This window comes from Indicator indicator, chromosome 23, assembly GCF_027791375.1.
Source record: "Indicator indicator isolate 239-I01 chromosome 23, UM_Iind_1.1, whole genome shotgun sequence".
Classification (NCBI taxonomy): Eukaryota; Metazoa; Chordata; class Aves; order Piciformes; family Indicatoridae; genus Indicator; species Indicator indicator.
Window position 1 is genome coordinate 13,599,030 of NC_072032.1, and position 22,025 is coordinate 13,621,054.

At 51.0% G+C, this 22,025-nt stretch overlaps 1 protein-coding gene across 2 annotated transcripts; it reads left to right on the forward strand.

The window, feature by feature from the left end:
- Positions 1–255: 255 nt before the first annotated feature.
- On the forward strand, positions 256–21,204 carry LOC128974834 (cytochrome P450 26B1). Of its 2 annotated transcripts, XM_054391569.1 has the most exons (6): positions 256–459; positions 2,695–2,919; positions 15,863–16,138; positions 18,287–18,442; positions 19,107–19,388; positions 20,812–21,204. In XM_054391569.1, exons 1-6 carry the CDS (start codon positions 256–258, stop codon positions 21,202–21,204), a joined length of 1,536 nt encoding a protein of 511 aa, XP_054247544.1. The 2 variants fall into 2 exon arrangements, with proteins under 2 accessions (XP_054247544.1, XP_054247545.1); XM_054391570.1 differs by lacking the exon at positions 2,695–2,919.
- Positions 21,205–22,025: the final 821 nt, after the last annotated feature.

Below are 22,025 nucleotides of genomic sequence, written 5' to 3' on the forward strand. Positions count from 1 at the left end.
GATACAGCTTTTTGCCCCTTTATTCCCCACCCCCCTGCCCCCCCATTTTTCCTGTTGTTTTTCTAACCTGCCAACAGAGAGGGGGGCAAACCGGGCCCCCCCCCCCCCCAGCCCCGGGACCCCCCAGGCAGTCTTTCCCTTGCCCTCCTCCATCGCCCTTCTTTCTCCCTGCGGTGCGTGTGTGTGGGTGCGAGTGTGGTGCCTGTCACAGGGGCTGTTTCTCTCCCCACCCTCCTCCTCCTCCTTCTTCCAAATATGCTTTTTGCAAGTTTTGATCTCGTCTCGGCACTGGCTACCCTCGCCGCGTGTTTGGTGTCACTGACTTTGCTGCTGGCCGTGTCCCAACAGCTGTGGCAGCTCCGCTGGGCTGCCACCCGCGACAAAACCTGCAAGCTACCAATCCCTAAAGGCTCTATGGGATTCCCTTTAATCGGAGAAACCTTCCACTGGCTCCTGCAGGTAAGGAGGATTCCCTTTTCCCTTCCCTCCCTGGAAGGTGGGCTGGGACCAGCTTCTCTCTCTTTTTTTTTTCTCTTAAGGATTTTTTTTTCTTCCTCCTTTTTTTCCTTTCGATTGCATCATCCCTCCGAGCTGGGGTCGGGAGCTGCTGATGTTTGGGGTTTGGACAGGGGAATTGAGGGAGCTTTGACTCGGCTGGGTTCAGACCCGGAGCCGCCGCGGCGCTGCGCTCCCCGGCAGGGCGCTGCGGGCTTCCCTCTGCGGGGGCTGCTGGAGACCGGGGGCGCTGCTTCAGGTCTCCTTTGAGCTGCTCTGAAACTCCTTTTCTTCCGGCTCAGGGTCTCCCAAAAACTCCTTTTCTCTTCGCCTCAGCCTAAATCTTTGCAGAAAAAAGACGGGGGTGGGAGGTATCCCTGGGGTTCGCCGCCGCTCCGGGAAGAGATAGAAGGGATGTCACCGGGTCGTGTCCCCGCCACCCGTGCAATGAGCTCTCCGTGTTCTCGGGGTTGTTTGCAAGCCGGCCCGGGCCGTGGTCCGGTGTTGGGGGAAGCCCGCGGAGGTAATGGGGAGATTAACCCGGGATTAACCTCGCTAAATGCTGAACAGCGGCGGGTGGAGCGGGATCCCCCTCGGACTGAAAAAAAAAAAAAAAATGGGGAGAAAACCACTAAAAATTGAAAGAGAAAGGAGGAGAGGCGGCATGGGGAAGCCTGGGGCACTCCCGAGGGCTCGCAGTATCCCAAGAGGGAACCCCCGAGGTTTAAATTAAACCAAGGGTTTCCCACCTTCCTCCTCCGAGGGCAAAATAATAAAAAGCAAGGAGGAACCGGGCGAGGATGCTCCCGCCAGCCAAAGCCGCGTTGCACTGATGGGATGGCAGAGCCCGGGTCCCGGCTGTGAGAGCCGCCACATTCCCCGGTGTCCCTCTGTGTCCCCGTTCCCCCCTCCTGGTGCCGGGGAAGCCCCAGCGTGAGAGCCCAGCGCGGTGGCTCTGCTCCCTGGCCGGCCCCGAAGGGGTTAACCGCCCGCTCTCAATAGGGCTTTATTTTTTAAAGAAATTTATCAGATTTTTTACAGGGGGACCAGAAAAGGGTTCTCGCTTTTCCACAGGCTCCATCCAAACAGAGTCCAGGGCTAAAAATACAAAATTTTTGTATAAATTGGACTCCATTCGAAACTTCTCCCACATAAAGGTCCTCTTTGTGCTGCCCTGGAAATGGTGTACAAATAACTCTTTATTAATGCCACAAAAAGGACTTTAATTATATTTACGCAGATCAAGAAACAGGGTCACCTGAACATCTGAACTTCACAACCGCGCTTTTGTTTCAAAATAAACACCCCGTACTCCCAGCCCCGAGCTGCAGCACTCCCAGATATTCTCCCTGCTCAGGATGGGCTTTTTGGGGGGAACCCCCCCGTTCCCCTCCCCTTTCCTCCGCGGCTTCTCGCCGGCAAAATCCCCTCCGAGCATGTGGGAAAGTTATTAAAGGTTTTCAAATCTGGAGAGTTACTTAGGGAAATTGCAGTCTTTCGAGTAAATTGACTAAAAAAAAAAAAATAAGAAAGAGAGGGGGAAAAGGGAAGGAAGGGGGAGGGAAAGGGGGAAAGGGAAGGGGGAGTAAAAAAAGAGAAAGGAGAAAAAGGAGAACGGGGTGAAGAGGGAAGAGAATGGGGCAAAAAGGGGAGAAAAGAGGAGAGGGGGTGAAAGAGAAAGAAGGAAGGGAGAATGGGAAAAAAGAGAAGCAAAAAGAGAAAAATAAAAGATAAAAAAGGGAAGAACAGGGGAAAGGGATTAAAAAAGGGGAGAAAAAGAGAAAGGGGGGAAAAGGGCAATTAAAAAAAAAAAAAGAAGAGAAAGCAAAAAGAAAAAGCAGAGAATAAAAAGAGAAAGGGGAAAAAAACCCACGAAACCCCTAAAAGGTTAAAAAAGTGCCAGGGGAAGCAAAGGTAGAAATAAAAGGGAGGAGGAAGGGGGCCAGAGGGAACGGACCGTGGGAGGGCAGCCCAGGGCTCCCCGTCGCTGGAGCCGGGCTGTGCGTGGGTGGGATGTCGGGGTGACCCCTCTCCCTCTCTATTTCTGCCCTCCTCGAACCGCGGCAGGCTTGCCCTCGCTCTCCCACCACGTAAGATGCTCCGCGGGGATCCCCGCGCGTGGGTGCGGCTGCGTGGGCGCAGAGAAGCCGTGTGGTGACACCGCCCCCCACTCGTGTTTTGCTCCTCCACCCCACGCAGGGTTCCTGCTTCCAGTCTTCACGGCGGGAGAAGTATGGGAATGTTTTCAAGACGCACTTGCTGGGGCGGCCGCTGGTGCGGGTGACAGGCGCGGAGAACGTGCGGAAGATCCTGATGGGGGAGCATCACCTGGTGAGCACCGAGTGGCCGCGCAGCACCCGCATGCTGCTGGGACCCAACACCGTGGCTAACTCCATCGGCGACATCCATCGCCATAAGAGGAAGGTGAGGTCCCCATGCGTGGTCGGGAGGGGACAAATGCGTGGGTGCGTGTGTTGGGTGGGGGAGCCCTTTCCCTTCTCTCTCCATTCCTCTCCTTCTCTTCTTCCTCTCTCATCCTTCTCTGCTTTCCTCCCTCCTCTTCCCACAGACCCCCAATGTGGGAGGTCCTGTGTGGGTGTGCCCCCCCTTCTGTGCCCACACTTGATGCCTCTGAAGAATTTAAAAGGGCAATGGGGATGCGAGAGAGTGAGTGTCACACTTGCTGCTGAGGATGGAGGTGCTGCACACCCCATCACCACCCCAACAGCCCCTTGCCACTGGTGACTTGTGGGGAGTGGGCTGAGCAGTGAGCATAGTCTCAGAGGGCTCCTAAAAGGATGTGGGGTGGAGGGGAAGAGTCCCTCCCATTTTCAGACTTTGCTGAGGGTGTCTTGAAGAGAGACTGCAGGCTTTGTGTTTTTTTGAGGGGTCTCATGGTGCTCAGCACTGGATCGGATTTTAGGGGAATTGGGGTGCTGATGGGGGTCCCGGCATGGAGCATGGTGGGAGGGGATTTTGCTGGCTGGGAAGGCGGCTGAGACCTTCTTACGGCCTTGCCTGGGCGTAGGTGACGGCTTTTGCATCCAGACCTGTCCCATAGGGACAGGCTCTTTACCAGCTGGGTTGGGACAGGCGGTGAATTTGGGGTGAAGGTGATGTGTCCAGGCTTTGCTGGCACAGCAGTTGTAGTACCTAGGGCCAAGAGGCTGTCCCTGCCCTGAGGCAAGGTCCCCTCTCCTCTTCCTGCTCGTGTGGGATTTCTTATTTTGGCAGCTGTGTTTCTATAAAGTCCCAAACAAATCCAACTCAGCTCTTTTCTCCTGGGGAGAACCCAAACACTGCGTGATGCCTCTTAGTCCCAGTTCTTAATGTGCTGGTGGCTGGGATCTGAGTGATGCCACAAGAAACACCATGTGAATCCCTACCCAAGACCTGGGCAAGCTCTGTGTTGGAAATTCCATCACCCTTTGCTCAGGATACTTCAGTTTTCTTCAGGAGAGAGATATTTTTTTCTGACCTGGCTGTCAAAAAAGGGTAATGGTTTGTGGGGCTTCCTCCACCATAATTTAGGGCAGAAGAGGTGCAGGGAGATGGGGAGAGATGTGCCTTCCTCCAGCAGCAGCTTTGGCTCCTGTTTATTTCCAATTAAGGGAGGGTTAAATGGGAGCAGGCAGCGAGTTGAAGGTCCCTCCACCCTCATTCACTGCTGCTTTTATCTCCTGCACAGCAAGATAATTTTTTGCTACTAGAAAGCGAGTTGCTGAAGGTCTTTGGTTGCCATTGCTGTAATACAACCACAGAATTCAGGCACTGGGGGAGGTGAGGAGAGCATGGGTGATGGGAATGCGGTCATGGAAAAGGGAGACCTGACCTCTGTGGTATCCTGATGGATTTGTAATTTGTACTGCAGCTTGGATGGGGAGTGGTGGCACTAGCAAGGAGGAATACTGGCAGTGTATAAAGGAGAGAGCCTCTGTCCCTCAATTTTTATACCTGACAGTCTCACTTCTGTGGATTTTTTTTCCCTAGTGGAATATAAGTTTCCCACCCTCAACAGTGAATCCAAATGTTTTGGGATTTTTCTGAGTCCAAAGTCTGCTCTCTGGATCTCCATTCTCCTCCTCAAATCCCTTTTGCCTTCCCAACTTTTGGCATCATGCACTATCCCAAGCTGGCAAGGATCCTAATTCCTGCTTAAGGGATGGCTAAAGCCTCCTGAGAACAGGTACTCTGGCAAAACACCATCCCAAGATGAGCTGTGCCTGCTCCTACTCGCACACCTTGCCTCTGCTTCGAGTTCTGGCATATCCAGGAGCAAACACTTTTCCCATATCAGTGGTACTGGGGACTAGCTGGAGTAGCTAATTATTTTTTAAGCCTTCTCTTTTAGCAGTGTGAGGTTGGGTACACTGGACTCAGTTGGTCTCTTTGAAAACAGGAGGTTATTCTGATTCCTGTACTTGGTCTCCTCTTAATTTCTGAGAGGCTGAGCATCTCATACTTCATGCAGCCCTTGGGTGCACTCTGAGCTTGAGTTTCCTTCTCCCATACACAAAATGTCCATTGCTGAGTGAGTTGTGCATGCAGAGATAAAGGGAACCTTATTCTAATGGGAAGAAAACAGATAATTTTGTTTTTGGTGAGATTGCCATGACCAGATTAAAGATCTTCCCAGTCCAGGTGCCCTCTACCAGCAGAAACTTTTCCATCTTTTGTGTTCATGAGCCGTGAGCTGTTGGTAAATGCTGTTAAATTTCATCAGTTTTTAACTCTCCACACCCTGCTGCTGAAATCCTGAGATACCTGAGGTGGAAGCATTAGATATAAGATTTAAGCATGTTCCTTCTAGGTAGATGCTACAGAACCCCAGAATGGTTAGGCTTGGAAGGGACCTCTAGAGATCATTTAGTTCAACCCCCCTGCTAACACAGGGTCACCCACACAAGGTTGCCCAGGATCGCGATGGGCAGGCACGTTTGGAATCTCTCCAGAGAAGGAAACTCCACGACCTCTCTGGGCATCCTGCTCCAAGGCTCTGTCAACCTCACAGCAAAGAAGTTTTTCCTCATGTTCAGATAGAACCTCCTGGGTTCCAGTTTGTGTCTGGTGCCCCTTATCCTGTCACTGGGCACCACTGAGAAGATTCTGGCCTCATCCTCCTAACCCCTGCAGTATCTTTAGATACTGCAGATAGCCGAGAACTGGACACAATACTCCACATGTGGCCTTGCTGGGGCAGAGTAGAGGGGGAGGAGAACATCCCTTGACCTTTCTGGTAACACTCTTTTTAATGCCCCCCAGGAGGCCATTGGCCTCCCTGGCCATGAAGATGCATTGCTGGCTAAGTTTTTCTTTCAGACATCAGGGCTGTACCTTCCTCTTGACCCTCTGATGAACCAAGCAGAGAACTTCTTGGCTGTTCTTTCAAGGCTTGACCAACTCTCATAGTAAGGCTGCTAGTATGAAAAGTCTGAAAGCTCCAAGCAGAAGAGCAGCAGCAATATTTCCTGGGAAACCTTTCAGGTTCTTGATAATTCCGTTTAAAGCAGCATAGGGATTCCTGGAGCAGTGCTTCCATCTACCTGCCCAGTTCTGTTTTCAACCTCATGTCTGAGCTTGAACCTTTGCCTGCTCTTCAGTGGTTTCTCCTTCTCTGGTCTTGCCAGAAGTGGTACATGAGGTATAGTTTCTTGGGAGGCTGCATGTAGGGTGCAAGCTAAACCTGTGGAAAGGTGGAGTATGACTCCCCATGTCCTCACCTTTTGCTGCAACTCCAGCCACTGAGGTCATCTCTAGCTCTTGTTTCACCACCAGTGGTCACCACCAGTCCTTATCTTCTTTATGAAATCCAGTGGAGTTGCACTTCTCTGCAGCAGCACTGGCAGATCCTCTCATCCTTCCTTGGCAATCAAGCTGTGTCTCCTCTCAATGGGACAGATTGCCACGGAGATGTGAAGATTAGCTCTAGCAAAGAGCTTTAAACCCAGCATGTTCTTGCATGGTGTTTCTGGTAGTTTGCCATCAAAACTGGCTGTTTGGCTGGCCATGTGTCGTGAAGCTTTCCAAAGAGTTTTTAGCTCTTCACTGTAACTTCAAGACCAGAAAATTGCAGCCATCACCACTGGCTCTGCTGTCTGTGACCATGATGGGACCAGAGCTGCACTGGACAGCTCAGTCGCTGGAGCTCCTCTCTCAGGATTGCTGTTTCCCTATCTCAGTTTCTCTTCAGGATCTTGTATGGTGATACTGAGGAACATGGCTTAGTAGTGACCTGACAGTGCTGGATTAGCAGTTGGACTTGATGATCTCAAAGGTCTCTTCGAACCGAAATGGTTCTATGATTCACCCTTTTCACAAAGGAAGTGGATATCTTTTCCACCCCTAGGCTACCAGCACCTTGAATCTCATAGGTGTTGATGAAGGACTCTGAGGTGTATGTGTGGAGCGTGCTCAGGAGGAACAAGGCCATACTAAGCTGGCAGCTCTGGCAGCTTTCTGCCTTCCCATGCCCTGTTTATTGAAACTGCTCTGCAAGAAGCTGTCAAAGTCAATATGAATTGGAGGAAACTTCCCCCTTCTAAGCAATGTACTCTCCAGTTATTAGGGAGGGGTGGGTCTGTGGATATAAAGTCAGCTTTGCCATGGACATTACAGCTTGTGGAGCAGGATGGTGGATGAGAGCAGGGCTAGGAGCAGGGCTTGCCTGCATCAGGAGTATTGCTTTATTGCAAATGCCATCAGCATTGGCTCTGTCCTTGGCCTGAGATGAAGCTGGTTGATAAGAACAGTTTACAAGTCGTAAACAAAAGCAACCCAAAACTCCTCAACCACCCTCCTGAGATAAATATCTACTGAGAGGCTGTTACTGCTGTTGGGTCATGGAGTTTATATTGATGTTGGAGAAGGATCTGGGCCACCCATGATGCCTCCATGGTGGTGGCATTTTCGTCTTGAAATCACCTTGCAGGTTACTGGCAGGAGCAGCCACGGTGGTGTTGCATCTGGCTGAACATGGGCATGTCTTTGCTCTGGCTTTTTGGTGGCAGATCCCTGTCCTTCCTCATCATGGAAGGGACACATGTCATCCCTCAAGGTCAGATGTGATGGGGAGCTCCTGCTTTCCTGCTCATCAGGGAGGGATGACTAGGGTTGGTGCCTGGCTGAGAGTACACCATGCTCTCTTCATCCTGTTCTTGTTTTGATGGTAGAGCCATGCCACCTCAGCCATACCCTGTCCCAGACTGAGTGTTCACTCAATTCTTTTCACATCTCACCCTAAATCTGTCCCTGTAGACATCTTCAGGTTCCATTTCTACCCATGAACTCCCATTCCTACCCATGGGCTTCCCTTTCTGCCCATGAAACCCCAGTGAAATCAGCGTGGTCGCTCCTGATGTGTGTGTTCTGGAAGTGTCGCTCCCTGGGTCACTACGAGCTGTTAGAGAAGGCAAAGCCAATCCTTGGTGCTAGCACAGGCTCTGCTTTTATGGGATGTAAAGCCAGTGGGAATCTGAAGTTTAGCAGCAGAGATGGAGGCAGTCCTGTACCTCTGCCCGTGAGGCACCCCAGCTTCTTGGTGGAGAAGGAAATGGGAATTGGAAGTGGCCAAGGAAATGGGATTTGGAAGTGGACAGGATGCATGGTCCTTAGGTTTTAGGTCAAGACTGAGCAGTGCCTGGGGCCAGGAAGGACTTTCCCTGTGCAGGATATGCACTGCCAGCACAGCTCTGCTACGGTGCACAGGGAAGGTGGGACTCAGACTTTCCTCGGAAGCATCCAGCCTTGGCAGGAGAGCGCTGGACTTGTTGGGCTCCTGCTCTGTTCCAACAGAGTAATCCCAAAATAGGCACAGCCAGCTTAAAAAAGGCAAAGAAAGAATAAAATAAAAGCAGTTCGTGGGCTGGGTAGACATCCTAGACCCAGAGACTCGAGGAGGAAGCAGACAGTGGTGCAGAGAAGCAGCCTGTTTTGTCTCACTGTCCAAAACTACATCATTCATTAACACACCACAATTAATGTTCTGCCTCGGAGGCATACAAGTGTTGAGCTTATTAGCACCAAGTAGAAAGGTCTGAGGCTTTAATATAGTTTGCAAGAGGATTAAGAACACAAAAGGGGCCATAAATTTACAACCAAATATAAACCAGCTGCTGTGGGCTGGACAGGGGGGGGAGGGAGGGAGGGAGATGGGGGAGAGGGGCGGGAGGAGGAAGGACGGATGGGAGGTGGCGGGAATGTACCTTCCACCCTACAAAAAAAGCCCTGATCTGAGTTGTTGAGAGGTTGTTTTGTTTGTTTGTTTGTTTGGGGTTGGGTTTTTTTTCCCACATTTCCACCCTACCCCACTTGTAAATCCCATGGTGGAAAAGAAACCATCTCCTTCCATCCAAGCCCCCCCAGATCGTGTCAGCTCAAGTAGGCTGGATTCCAGCTGCCATCATCTGGCTCAGCTCCAGCCCCTTCTAAGCATGTCTGCATTGGGCTCCTGCCCTGTGAGCTTTAACCCACGGGTAAAAGCTGCTGGAGCTGGAGAAAATGCTTCCATTGATAGAGCAGGGCTCCCGCTCGCGGTCTTGGGGAAGAATTTGTCAGTTAGGTTGGTTCATTGACTTTAGACCAACTACTGCTGTCATCTGCAGTGGTGTAAATCCAGAGTAATTCCATGGGATTAAAAAATGTGAAGTGCAGGAGCTCCTGGCTGCAAGACAAATCTCCTGTGTGTTTTACATAGCACCTTCCACCCCAAATTGCCCTGGAAGCCCTGACCCAGCTCTGAAGAGCTGTGCTGTGTCACAGTGTGCTTACAGATCACTCTGCAACTCCCTGAAAGGAGGTTGGGGCCAGGTGGAGGTCCATCTCTTCTCCCAAGGAACAAGTAATGGGACAAGAGGAAACAGCCTCAGATTGGATCAAGGGAGGTTTAGGTTGGATGTGAGGAACAATTTCTTCCCCAAAAGGGTTGTCAAGCCTTGGAAGAAGCAGTGGTGTCACCATCCCTGAAAGATTTAAAAGCCATGGAAAAGTGGTTCTGAGGGACGTAGGTTAGTGGTGGACTGGGCAGTACTGGCTTAATTGTTGGAGCTGATGACTTTAAAGGTCTCTTCCAACCACAACGATTCTATGATTCTACCCTCTAGGAACTGTACCATACCCTGCAAGCTGAGCCTCTTTAATGCAGGCTTTTGCAGCTTTCTGTGCCATCTCAGGTGGAAGTTGTGTCTGTTCTCCATGCTGTGAAGCATGGAGAAGATGAAACATCTCTGGCTGTAATGCTCTGCACTTGATATCTGTAGCCCATAGCTCTGTATGGGTCTAGGCTCAGAGCAGGAATGGGGGATTCCAGGAGCTAATCCCAAGAGATGGGGAGAGTTTCCAGGCTCGGTATCTGTCTTACACTGTCTTTGTATAGCTTTGCTGTTCTACTGCATCATGCTCCATCCTTTCAAGCAGCTTGAGCAGCTTGCTGAGTTGTGGTTTGTAATATTCTGCTCCTCCCTCTGGGGTCCTTGTCCCATTGGACTTTTTTTTTTTTTTTTTCACCAGGTGATCCCATCTTTCTAATCTGAGTCCATTCTTGCTGGACACAAGCCCTGTTTTTTTGTTCCATGTGCTATCCATTGATGTGATTCTTCTTTGTTTTTTCCCCTCCCTGTGTTTGATTCCCTCCTTGAAGAGCAGTGACAATATGTAAGGTGAATTTTGCTCTCAAACACACTGGTTCCTTGTGAATAATTAGCTGGAGGGCACTTGGAGCAGCACTTCAGCAGTGGTGCAGGCCCAGAGATGCTGAAGAACCACAAGGTGTTTGGGGATCTCCACAACATTGTGGGGCTGAGATGTCCAATTTGCTGACTGTAACTGGTTGCATTTTGCTGCTGGTGGTTTTTTCTTTCTGAGGCTTGAGGAGGGTGCTGTGATGGATGTAAGGTGTCCTGCTTAGAATTGTGGAATCATTTTAGTTGGAAGAGACCTTTATGATCATACAGTTCAAGACAGCTTGTATCTTGCTTTCCCTCCCCATCCTGTTCATCAAAGCTCTTTTATCTCAAGAGCCTGTTAAAGGGTTTGGGACTGAAAGCAGTCTCTCTCTTGCCATGGGGAGAGTTTGTGAGAGAGGTGCTCAGACATGGAGATTTTTGAGCTGTGGGGAAATAGGATACTTGGGCTCATTTTCCTTCTGAACTCAACTGGAAATAGGAAATGCTGAGTTTCTCCCAACCCTAGATGTTTAAAAACCTGTTAAACATTAGGGGTACTGGCAACCCTGAAAAGTGCATGATCATCATAACCTGGCCCAGGGATGCTGAAATGATCTTAAAGCTTTTTTCCAGCACAGTTTTTTGAGAATCCTTTGCATTTCAATGAAGCCTTTTGGTAAAGCACTCAACTTCTTTTGGAGTTTGGAGACTCCAGCTTCTGTAACCAGACTCCCTTTGGAGATGAGTTGCAGTGCTCATGGGGTTCTTGCATTTCTCCCTGGGAGAGGTCACTGCCTTCAGCTCCGCACTTCTCACCTGCACTCTGCTATACTTTGATGGGCAAACCAAACACTGCTTGTTTTGGGAGCTGAAACTCTTGGCTTTTCCCTCTAATGGGCTTGGATACCTCCCATGACAGAAGATGGCAGGAGACTGTGGAGTGGTCCATTTGCTCCATTTTCCAATTACAGAATGGGGAGAACCATAGAACTATTTTGGTTGGAAGAGACCTTTAAGATCATCAAGTCCAACACTGGCCTGCAATTTGGCCAGTGGGACATGTGAGGAAGCATCCAAAGCAGTGTCTCAACCTGGAGACATATGATTTCTACCTATGTGTCTGGCCCAACTCTCTTCTGTTGCCACATTATAATGGATGTCTGCCTATCCCTGGCACCAGATTCAGGGCTGCCAGACAAGGAGCATCATTGCCATGCTCCAGCAAGATCATAAAACATGATATTTCTGGAGCAGGATGAGAAGGCTCAAGGGCAAGAAGCTGTCCTGGCACAAGGAGTGTGAGCAAAGGGAAAACACAGTAAAAAGGTTGTGAAGACTACGCAAGGTACCATAAAGAGGTGGTTCATGAAAACACCTCCATGCTCATTATGCCTTTGTTCAGTGAGGCCAGCAGCTTTGGCTAGTGTGGGCTGGATAAGATGATGGTGTATGATCTCAAAGAATAAGTTTTCCTCCTGGAGTCTTCCTCTCTTTGCTGTGCCGATGTGCTGGTTTGGATCAGAGGACCTGCAGATCATGGATAGCAAAGGGCAGGGACTGAAGCTGCTACCTGGAGTGGGGAAACTTGGCTGCTACCAAGGAAGGATAACATTATGAAAACATTATCCTTGCTAACTGCTCTCCACACCAGACACTAAATGAAGCCTTTACAGTGTGTGAAAATGTTGCAGGTTGAAGCTCAGAGCTCTTTACATGAATGTACTCCTGTCTTCTGTGTGGTTTAAGGATAGGGCTGAGGTATTCTCCAGTTGGGACTGAGGGCAGTTCATTATCACATGGAGCTGGACCTCTCCAGGAGATTCCCGAGCTGAGACACTGGGAAGGAATTCTCTGCCTTAGGAAAACCATAGATTTTAAGTATCCTGTTTTTACTATGAGTTGAATTCAGAAGCTGCCATGCAGGCTTCCTGGATGGTGATTGTGCCACCCTCAGTGTGGGGTGACCATGTGTATGAGGGTATAAATAAATGCCCCTGGACAGAGCAAATCCCTAGACTTGACTGATTGGAACATATCAAAATGTGAGGGAAAATGTGGTCTCTTTCCAGCATCCCCAAAACATCCTGGTTATTTCCCCAGCACCGAGGCCACCTGGTGGACCTCCACCACGGCTGAGCTATTCCATCTCTGTATTAGCAGAGCCAGCGTCTCCTTAGAGCTGATTTTACCTCTTGGCAGTTCTGAAGCAGCTTTTGCACCAAATCTCTTCGGTCTTGTCTTGGTCCAGGGAGACATTCGGTTCGGCTTCACTAGAGGGCGCAGGAATTTTAGGCTAGAAATGCGTGAAGGTTTGCTGGGGAAAGTTGGCTGCCTTTTCCTCCTTTTTAATCAACTGGAAAGATGCAGGGTTGAACTGGAGGTGACTGGAAGGGGATCCAGACTTGTGTCTGGCTGGGGAAAGGATCTGCTGACATCTGGGATTAGGCGGCGTGGAGCGCAACGGCGGCAAGCGGACGGGACCTTGCAGTGGGGCCGGGACTCGCAACGTCGGCCGGCCCCGTGGCTGAGAGCTTCAGGCTCCTGCCCGTATAGGGTGCAGACAGCTGGGGCTAGTGGAGCCTGATAGAAGAGCTAAACAAAGGGGAAAAAAAGAAGATAAAAATTCGCCCCCCAGTGCTAATTTCTTCCCCTTTTTCAGGCTGGGCAGGTGGCATGTTGAGCTCCATAGGGGCTCAGTCTTCCCTTCCTGAGGGTTCCCTTCTCTGTGCTTGCACTCAGCATCACTCCTTGGGATGGGAACTCTCCTCTTCAGAGTTTGTCTTGTTCTGCAGAGTGTAGATCTCTTCCTGGGCTGGTTCTATGTACTGTTGCAGCAATTCTGCACAGCAGCACCGGAGACATTTCTTGAGATACCGTGATTTTTGTGGGGTTCCTGAATGCCTTGCCTGTAGGAGATGCTGGGAAGAGCTGTGGGAGGATGGGGTTTGCCCCAGACTGGGAGCCTCAGAGGCCACCTCTGTTGGGGTGGTGACTCCAAGCAGGGCTTCAGCCTCATCACATCTGAAGAAGAGGCTGTCCCCTTGCCAGCTCTGCTTTCAGCTAGAGAAACTGAGTCAAACTCCCATGATGAGGGGCTCAAAGACTAAGATTGAGGTGATTCACCAGGGGCTTCTGTCTTTAGCCCAAAATCTCCAGCATGGATGAAGGGAAGATGCCAGATAGATGGGGTGACATTGGGGTCCCTTTTCAGGCACCACTCCGGAGGTCCTGTCCCATCCCTTGCAACTGCCAGCTTTCCTCCAGCCAGCACTGCACCCAAGCCTGGTGTCCTGCCCATGACCGTCAGGAACCAGTCCTTTCCCTCCTCCTTCCATGCCTTCCCCAGGCAGCTGAGGGACTCGGCTGTAGCACCTCCAGCTTTTCCTTTCCGAGCGGCTTTTTTCACCCCCTCACACAGGCAGCTCTGCCTGAGCATCCGCTGCCCTTTCCAGGCTTAAAAATAGCTCCTGAAGTGCAGGGAGGCGGCAGAAGGCAGCAGCTGCACAGTCTCCCGCCCTCGCCGTGATCTCTCCGCGGCCCCGCCGGTGCTTCATTCATTCCTCGGCTCCGTTCATTCATGCCTCTGCTCTCCGAAGCCATTCCTTGATGGCTGGCTGTCTGCAGGCAGATCTGTCTGTCAGTCCACTTGCATTTTTGTCGGTCCTAGCCCTGTGCTCCTTCCATGGAGGTTCACATGCTAGGTGTTTCCACAGGGAGCCTCCGAGCTCTTCCCCGCTGCATGCGGTGCGATGAGTTTTACTCGGGGCTCAGCCCGAGCGTGGCGCAGGATGAAGTGGCTCTTGTGGAGCCTCCTGCGCAGGGCTGCGAGGGGACAGAGGTGTTATTTCACCAAACAAACTCCCAGCAAACGATGTGCATTAGCAATGAGGGGTCGCAGCCAGGAAAATATTACCTTTGCCTTTGAGTGCTGACTGCAGAGGAAATTCTCACATTTACAGCTCCAGCGAGTCCGGCGCTCATGGAAAAGAGGGGGGTGTGTGTGGGGGGGCGGCTTTGATTTCTCTCCTCTTGTTGGTTTGATAACTTTGCAGCCCCACACCATGCACCGAGCCCTCCCTGGGATCTTGGCCACCGGTGGAGCCTTCGCAGCTCTGGAGCTCCGTGTGAGCCTGGTTTTTGATTGGGTGTTGCCGGCGGCCCGGCGTGCGGCGGTGCGTGTGTGCCGCTGCCCTGTCTGCGCGGAGGTTAACACAGAATAAACAAACAGCGCAGCTTTTGCCTCCGCTGCGCCCTGGGAGGGATGCGGCCGGGGATGCCGAATGAAAGCCCGCGCTGTGGGCTGCGCCGGGGAGGGCTGCAGGGACATTCCTGGCATTGCTGAGCTCCTCCTGGCCCAGATTGGAGTAAGGAGCCGTTAGCATCGGGGACTTGGGGAGGCCCTCTCCTGCGCTGTGTTTACTCACAGAGCTTAAATTAATGCTGTCTGCTGACATCAGGGCTTTGGTGGTGTTGTTGTTTTTTTTTTTTTTTTTTTTTTTTTTTTTTCCCTGACATTAGGGCTTTGGGTTTTGTTGGGGTTTTTAAATTTTTTTTTCCTCGTTTCTCAAGGAAATGAGCTGTGTGCAGTCACAGCCTCTGTGTACGTCTGCGCCTCTCTTCCCTGCTTGAACCCCAAGTTCAGGCAGGTTTCAGACAGATCCTAAATGCCTCCAAATAATTATTACACTTGTTTTTTTATGTATGTTTTTAAAAGGGTGGTTGATAGGTGAGAGAGAAAAGCTTGTGTGTGCACAGTCATAATGTTAGGCACTAGAGAATCCTCATGGAAGAGGCGTGTTAGTAGTCTCCAAATCATGGAATGAACGTAACTGGGAGCCATGAGACAGGGAGCTGCAGGAAAGGCAGCTCCATCCATCCCACCATGCATGGGGTAAAGTGTTTCCTCTCATCTCTGCTTTGCTCCATGTTGTTGCCTCTCTACTCTGTCCTAGTGAGGCTATGTTTGGATTCCTGGATCCTGTTGTTGGCTCCCCAGTTCAAGAGATACAGGGAACTACTGGAGAGAGTCCAGCTACAAAGATGCTGAGGGGCCTGGAGCATCTCTGTGAGGAGGAAAGGCTGAGAGACCTAGGGCTGTTTAGCTTGGAGAAGTGCAGTTAGAGAGGGGATTTTCTCGATGCTCAGCAAGAGCCAAATGGCAGATGTCAAGAGGATGTGGCCAGATTCTTTTCAGTGGTGCCCAGTGAACGGACAATGGGAAAGGGGCATGATCTGGAATCCAGGAGGTTCCATCTGAACATGAGGATAGAAAGTTCTTTGTTGTGAGGGTGCTGGAGCTTTGGAGCAGCCTCCCAGAGAGGTTGTGGAATCTTTTCCTCAGAGAGATTCCAAACATACCTGGACATAGTGATTCTGGGCAAACTGCTCTAGTGGGTGGTTGGACTAGGTGTTCTCCAGAGGCCCCTTCCAACTCCCACCATTCTGTGTGATTCCTGATTCTGTTTGTGATGGCTGTGGTGGGGTCATCCTGCAGAGGGCCTGTTAGCTGATATTTCTTCATCAACCCTTTCTGGCAGCTGTTTTAGGAATGGGTGATTCTGCCTGGTGAATTCTGTCTGTTTGTGGGTGTTCTGCTCAGTGCAGGAGCCTTGTGATGTTCGTTTTTGTGCACTGAAGCAGGTTATTAGAGAAGACAAAGAGTAGGGTGTTTGCACTAGGTTGAAATCTCTGCATGCTCTCTTTCGCAGGTTTTCTCCAAAATCTTCAGCCATGAGGCACTGGAGAGCTATCTTCCCAAGATCCAGCTGGTGATCAAAGACACTCTTCGGGCCTGGAGCAGCAACCCTGAGTCCATCAACGTCTACCACGAGACCCAGAAGCTCACCTTCCGCATGGCTATCCGAGTCCTGCTGGGCTTCCGCATCCCTGATGAGGAACTCAATCGCCTCTTCGAGGTCTACCAGCAGTTTGTGGAGAATGTCTTCTCCTTACCTGTGGATCTGCCCTTCAGTGGCTACAGGAGGGTAAGAGATTTGGGCTGAGTCCTCCACTATCTGATAACACTAATCTGGGATTAACGGAGCAGTGGCTAATCCTCATCTCCATAGATTCTCGGTGGTGTGTCTGCTTACCTTCTGAGTTCTAGAAGTAAGTCCGTTTTGGGCTATAAAGGCTTGTTTTGGTGGAGTGGAGAAGATATGTCCCCAGGCTTTGACTGCCAGGGAGTGTGCAGTTTGATGCCAGGGCGATTAGAGTCAGGTCTTGCCCAGATTTAATAGATTGTTTTCCCTCACTTGTGGCTGGCAGTTTTGCTGTATTTTTTTTGTTTGTAAAACCATTCTCCTGTTTGTGCTTTCCTGTTCGTGCCCTCCTGTTCCCAGGGCAAAACAAGTCAATGGACCTTCTAGGGTAGAGAATTGAGTGGAGAGGGGTCCTCATGATAAGGCAAGTGTAGAATCCTGCACCTGGGCACCATTATAGGTTAGGGACTGACCTGCTGGAAAGCAGCTCCACAGAGAAGGAGCTGAGAGTCCTGGTAAAAGAAGTCCCTCACGAGCTAGCAAAGTGCCCTGACGGCAAAGAAGGCCAATGGGATCCTGGGGTGCATTAAGAATAGTGTGACCAGCAGGTTGTGGGAGGTTGTCCGTCCTCTCTACTCTGCCCTAATGAGGCCACATCTGGAGTCCTGGGTCCAGTTCTGGGCTCCCCATTTCAAGAGAGAGGGAACTACTGGTGAGAGTCCAGTGGAGGCTAAAGAGATGCTGAGGGGCCTGGGGCAGGAGGAAAGGCTAAGAGGCCTGGGGCTGTTTGGCCTGGAGAAGAGCAGCCTGAGAGGGAATCTGATCAATGCTGATCAACAGCTAAAAGGTGGGGGTGAAAAGGAGCAGGCTGCTCAGAGTAGTTGTGGAACCTCCTCTGGAGAGATTCCAAACCCACCTGGACATTGTGATCCTGGGCAAACTGCTGTGCATGACCCTGCTTTAGGAGGGGGATTGGAGTAAATAATCTCCAGAGATCCTTTCCAATCCCCATCATGCTGGGATTCTAGGAGTCTAATTCCAGAACTATTCTAATTTTTGGAGGCATGATCCCAAATCAGAACATAACACAAACCATAGACATTTTTGCTTTAAAAAAAGATAAAAAGATTTAAAATTTCTTTTTGTTACAGTCCCCACAAGTTTTGTAATCATTATTGGACCACGTGAATGAGCCCAGCAGTTTCCAGCCCCAAAGCCCTGGCAGCAGCAGGTTAGCTCAGTGCAGCTGCCCTCAGACAACGATTACTTTACTGAGCACAGGTGATAAAGTTCCTTGGGAAGCCCATTATGCTGCCAGGAAGAAGATCCTTTCAGATGAATTGACTTGCTTTTGAGAGACAATTTTCCCAGGCACTGCCATGTATCCCAGGGTGAACTGGAGGCCTGTGAACTGGTGCAGTACTGGGGCTCCCACAGCTGACCTGTCATTTGCACATAGGTGCTGATTGCTCTCGCCTGTAATCTTCCCCACTCAGGGCTTACTCCTCCAGCCCAGGGAACAACCTCAGCATCTTTTATACTTCTCTTTGAGCACCTGCAATTGTAGCTGTATTACTTAGATATGTTGTCCTGAGCACGTCTCCAGCTCCTGGGAATGCTGGGCTGGACACGGTGGTGCTCACGTTGTGTCCTGTGTGGTCTGATGGAGAAAAGGAGGCTTAGGGGAGACCTTGTTGCTGTCTAGAGTAATGAAGCTGGTGAATGAGCTCAAGTCTTGTGAGGTGTGTCTGAAGGAACTGGGGTTGTTCAGCCTGGAGAAAAGGAGGTGGAGGGGAGACCTCACTCTCTACAGCTCCCTGAAAGGAGGCTGTATCAAGGTGGAGGTTGGTCTCATCACTTCTCCCAAGTAAAAAGTGATGGAACAAAAGGAAACAGCCTCAAGTTGCACCATAGGTGGTTTAGGTTGCATATTAGGAAAAAATTCTTCACCCAAAGGGTTGTCAAGCCCTGGAAAAGGCTGCTCAGGAAACCGGTGGAGTTCCCATCCCTGGACAGATTTAAAAGCTGTGGAGTTGCAGTGCTGAGGGTTGTGGTTTGGTGGTGACCTGGTGGAGCTGGGTTAATGGTCAGACTTGATGATCTTAAAGGTCTTTTCCAACCAAAACGATTCTATGGCTTCCTGTTCCGCAGGGCATCCGGGCACGTGAGACGCTGCAGAAAGGGCTGGAGAAAGCCATCCAGGAGAAACTGCAGAACACGCAGGGCAAGGACTACGCTGATGCGTTGGACATCCTGATAGAAAGCGGCAAGGAGCACGGCAAGGAGCTAACCATGCAGGAGCTGAAGGTAAAGACCCTTCCCACCCTAAAGCTGTTCTTGCTGTGCTGGGGGCAGGGGGTCCCCAAAGAGCAAAGCGTGAACTGCTGTGAGGAGGAGTTTTTGAGGCAGACTTGAGATGATCAGTGACAGTTCGGGGACCTGTCTTGTTGGAGCCATATTTGAATCCTGGTCTGGTGGGTTGTGGTGTCAGTAAGGCAGTGGATTTCCTATGGATAATGTTTATTTGCAAATCATGCTTAGTCCTTTCTAAACAGCATTTCCAGGGAATACCAAAAGACTATTCAAGTTTGCTGAAGCTTCCAGCCTTGATCAGCTTCATCCCTTGACCCATCCAGTTTTATGATGCAGCCATTGCAGGACATAAGAGCTCAAGTTGTCACCTGCAGCAGGGTCATGGCATAGTTTGTGCTTCATGTGCTCTCAAGAGCCTCCCTCAGAGTTTTTTCCCATGCCTGTCTGGTCCTCAGCATCCTCCAAGGCTTTACAGGAAGCTCCCCATGGTGGGCATCCAAGACCTTTGCCTGCACAAGGAGAGATCTTGCAGTAGGACCTGACCAGGATGCCACGCCCCATGGCAACCTGCGTACCTGTCCCTTGATGTGCCATGGCTGCTGGCCTGTCCGTCTGTCCATCCCCTGTGTCTTACCCTAGCCTTCCTCTTGTCTTTCAGGATGGCACCCTGGAGCTTATCTTTGCCGCTTACGCTACCACCGCCAGTGCCAGCACCTCTCTGATCATGCAGCTCCTCAAACACCCTCAGGTCTTGGAGAAGCTGCGGGAGGAGCTGCGCAGCAAGGGCATCCTCCACAATGGCTGCATCTGTGAGGGCTCCCTCCGGCTTGACAATATCAACAGCCTCCACTACCTGGACTGCGTCATCAAGGAGGTGCTTCGCCTCTTCACCCCCATCTCCGGGGGGTACCGCACAGTGCTGCAGACCTTTGAGCTGGATGTGAGTATTGCCATCTCTCCAGGGCACAGCTGCACCATCAGCTCCCAAGGTGGACTGTCTTTGTATGTTGCTGCAAAGCTTGCTTGAGCCTGGCTGAGAGGAGGCCTCAGGGAGGCCAAATTAAGTCCTGCTGGTGATGGGAGGTGGAATTGGTCCGAGGTCAGAGGAAGGTGATGAGATCTGGACCATGGCAGGGAAGGGACACACTGAAGTTGTCAACGGGGAGCCAGGCGTGATGCATCAAGGAGGAGCTTGTGACAGTGTTTGATGCCAAAATCCGCACTGGGGTGTGACAGGGGAAAGGTTTACTGCAAAGGGCATCTCCAGGCTGCCAGCTGACAGGCTGATTGCTCACCAGCATGGCTGGAATTTCTGACTAGCAAAACAGAATCTTGAGACCTGGCTTGTCACTGTGAATCCTGCAAATGTAATGATTTGAGTCAGAAACCTTTTAAAGTACTCAAGGGATAATAAATCCACCCCAGTCCTCATTGCCCAGGCCCTGACATGTGTGTTGGGTGTGTGGGAGTGACAGACAGTGGGGTGTGAGCAGACCCCTAGGATGCTCTGGGGGAAGGTTGGTCAGTGCAGGGCACAGCACAGGCACAAGAGAAGCTGCACCCCTTTGCTTGGTGGCTGCTGAGCATCATGGAGTTCCTGCCAGAGACTGCAAAGCATGTAAATAGTGATCGGTTATCCAGCAGGTCCCTGGGATATTTACCTTTGTAAAGCCACATCTGGAGCCCTGGGTCCAGTTCTGGGCTCCCCAGTTCAAGAGAGACATGGAACTGCTGGAGATAGACCAGCAGAGGTTACAAAGATTCTGTGAGAAGGAAAGGCTGAGAGTCCTGGGACTGTTGAGTCTGGAGGAGAGCAGCCTGAGAGGGGACCTGATCAATTTGGATCTGTAGCTAAAGGGCAGTGGGTAAGAGGATGGGGCCAGACTCTTTTCAGTGGTGCCCAGTGGCAGCACAAGGGGCAATGGGCATGAATTGGAACCCAGGAAGTTCCATCTGAACATGAGCAAAGTCTTCTTCGCTGTGAGGGTGCTGGAGGCCTGGAGCAGGCTGCCCATAGAGGTTATGGAGTTTCCTTCTTTGGAGAGATTCAAACCTGCCTGGATACTGTGATCCTGGGCAAGCTGCTGTGGGTGACCCTGCTTTAATAGGATTGTAGAGCTCCCTCCCAACCTTTACCATGCTGGGATTCTGTAAATAAACCCAGGATTCCCACCTCCCAGCCCTTTGCACTCTGTTTTTCTCTTCAGTGTGCATCACACTCAAGTAATAACCCTGAAGAAAATGGGGAAAAGCAGACTAAATGAAATGTCTTCATCTTGTCTTCCTGGTGCTTACCCCTTTACAGGAGGTTTGACTTGCTTTGGTTTTTCTCTCCACCCCTTCCCCCTTGTTTTCTTCTGCAGGGTTTCCAAATCCCCAAAGGCTGGAGTGTGATGTACAGCATCCGGGACACCCACGACACTGCTCCTGTTTTCAAGGACGTGGACATCTTTGACCCTGACCGTTTTGGCCAGGGTCGGAGTGAAGACAAGGACGGCAGGTTCCACTACCTCCCCTTTGGAGGGGGTGTACGGACCTGTCTGGGCAAGCACCTGGCCAAGCTCTTTCTCAAGGCGCTGGCCATCGAGTTGGCCAGCACCAGCCGCTTCGAGCTCGCCACCAGGACTTTCCCCAAAATCACCTTGGTGCCCGTGGTCCACCCTGTCGATGGACTCAAGGTCAAATTTTTTGGACTGGATTCCAACCAGAACGAGATTCTGACGGGGACAGATGCCATGCTGGGGGCGACGGTGTAAAGCCCACGCTGGCAGCGCGAGGGATGGGCGGCTGGGGGATGGAGGGGTGGGGTGGGGGCAAGGGGATGGACAGGAGGGAAGGAAGAGAGGGATGAAAAGCTTCTCCACGACACTCACTTCGCAGAACCTCCAGGTCAGGACTGTTTCCTCCCACCGGTGAAGCTGCCAAAACCGTTTTGCTCTTCCCATGGGGCGCGGAGAAGGTTGAGTTGTCGTCATATGTCTCAGAAGGAGGAAAAGTGGCAAACCCCAAGTCGAGCTGGGATGTCTGACCATACACAGTATCAAATATTATAAATATATATATAAAAAAATATCTATAAAACACTTCTGCTGCCAGGAGGAGAGCTGCAAAGGCCCCACCGCGGGATAGGCTTTGGAGATCAGCTGGTGATCAGAGGTCTGGTGTCCCAGGGTGGCTCTTGGGTGGACTCTGACCTTTTTTTTTTTTTTTTTTTTAATCAGTGTTAAATTAGCTGGTGATAACAGTGTTTTGGTTTATTTTGGTTTTTGTTTTGTTTATTTGTTTGGTTGTGTTTTTTGTTTTGGGGCATTGGAAGCTTTCCTTGGCGAGGGGGGAGACAAGCGATGCCTATTCCCATCCCCACTCCCGCTGGTGCCGGGGCAGGTTGGGAAGGGTTGGAGCTGTCCTTTTGCCTCTGCTGTGTGACCCAAAACCCCTGAGATGTCTTTGTCCCAGGCTGAATGGCTGGCGAGCTGTCCTTCTGAGCCCTTGTACAGTGCATATTGGCCTTTTGCAACATTCATTTTGCACTGGGGGCTCTGGGTTGGGGGAATGTCCTCCTTTGTTTCTCTTGTTG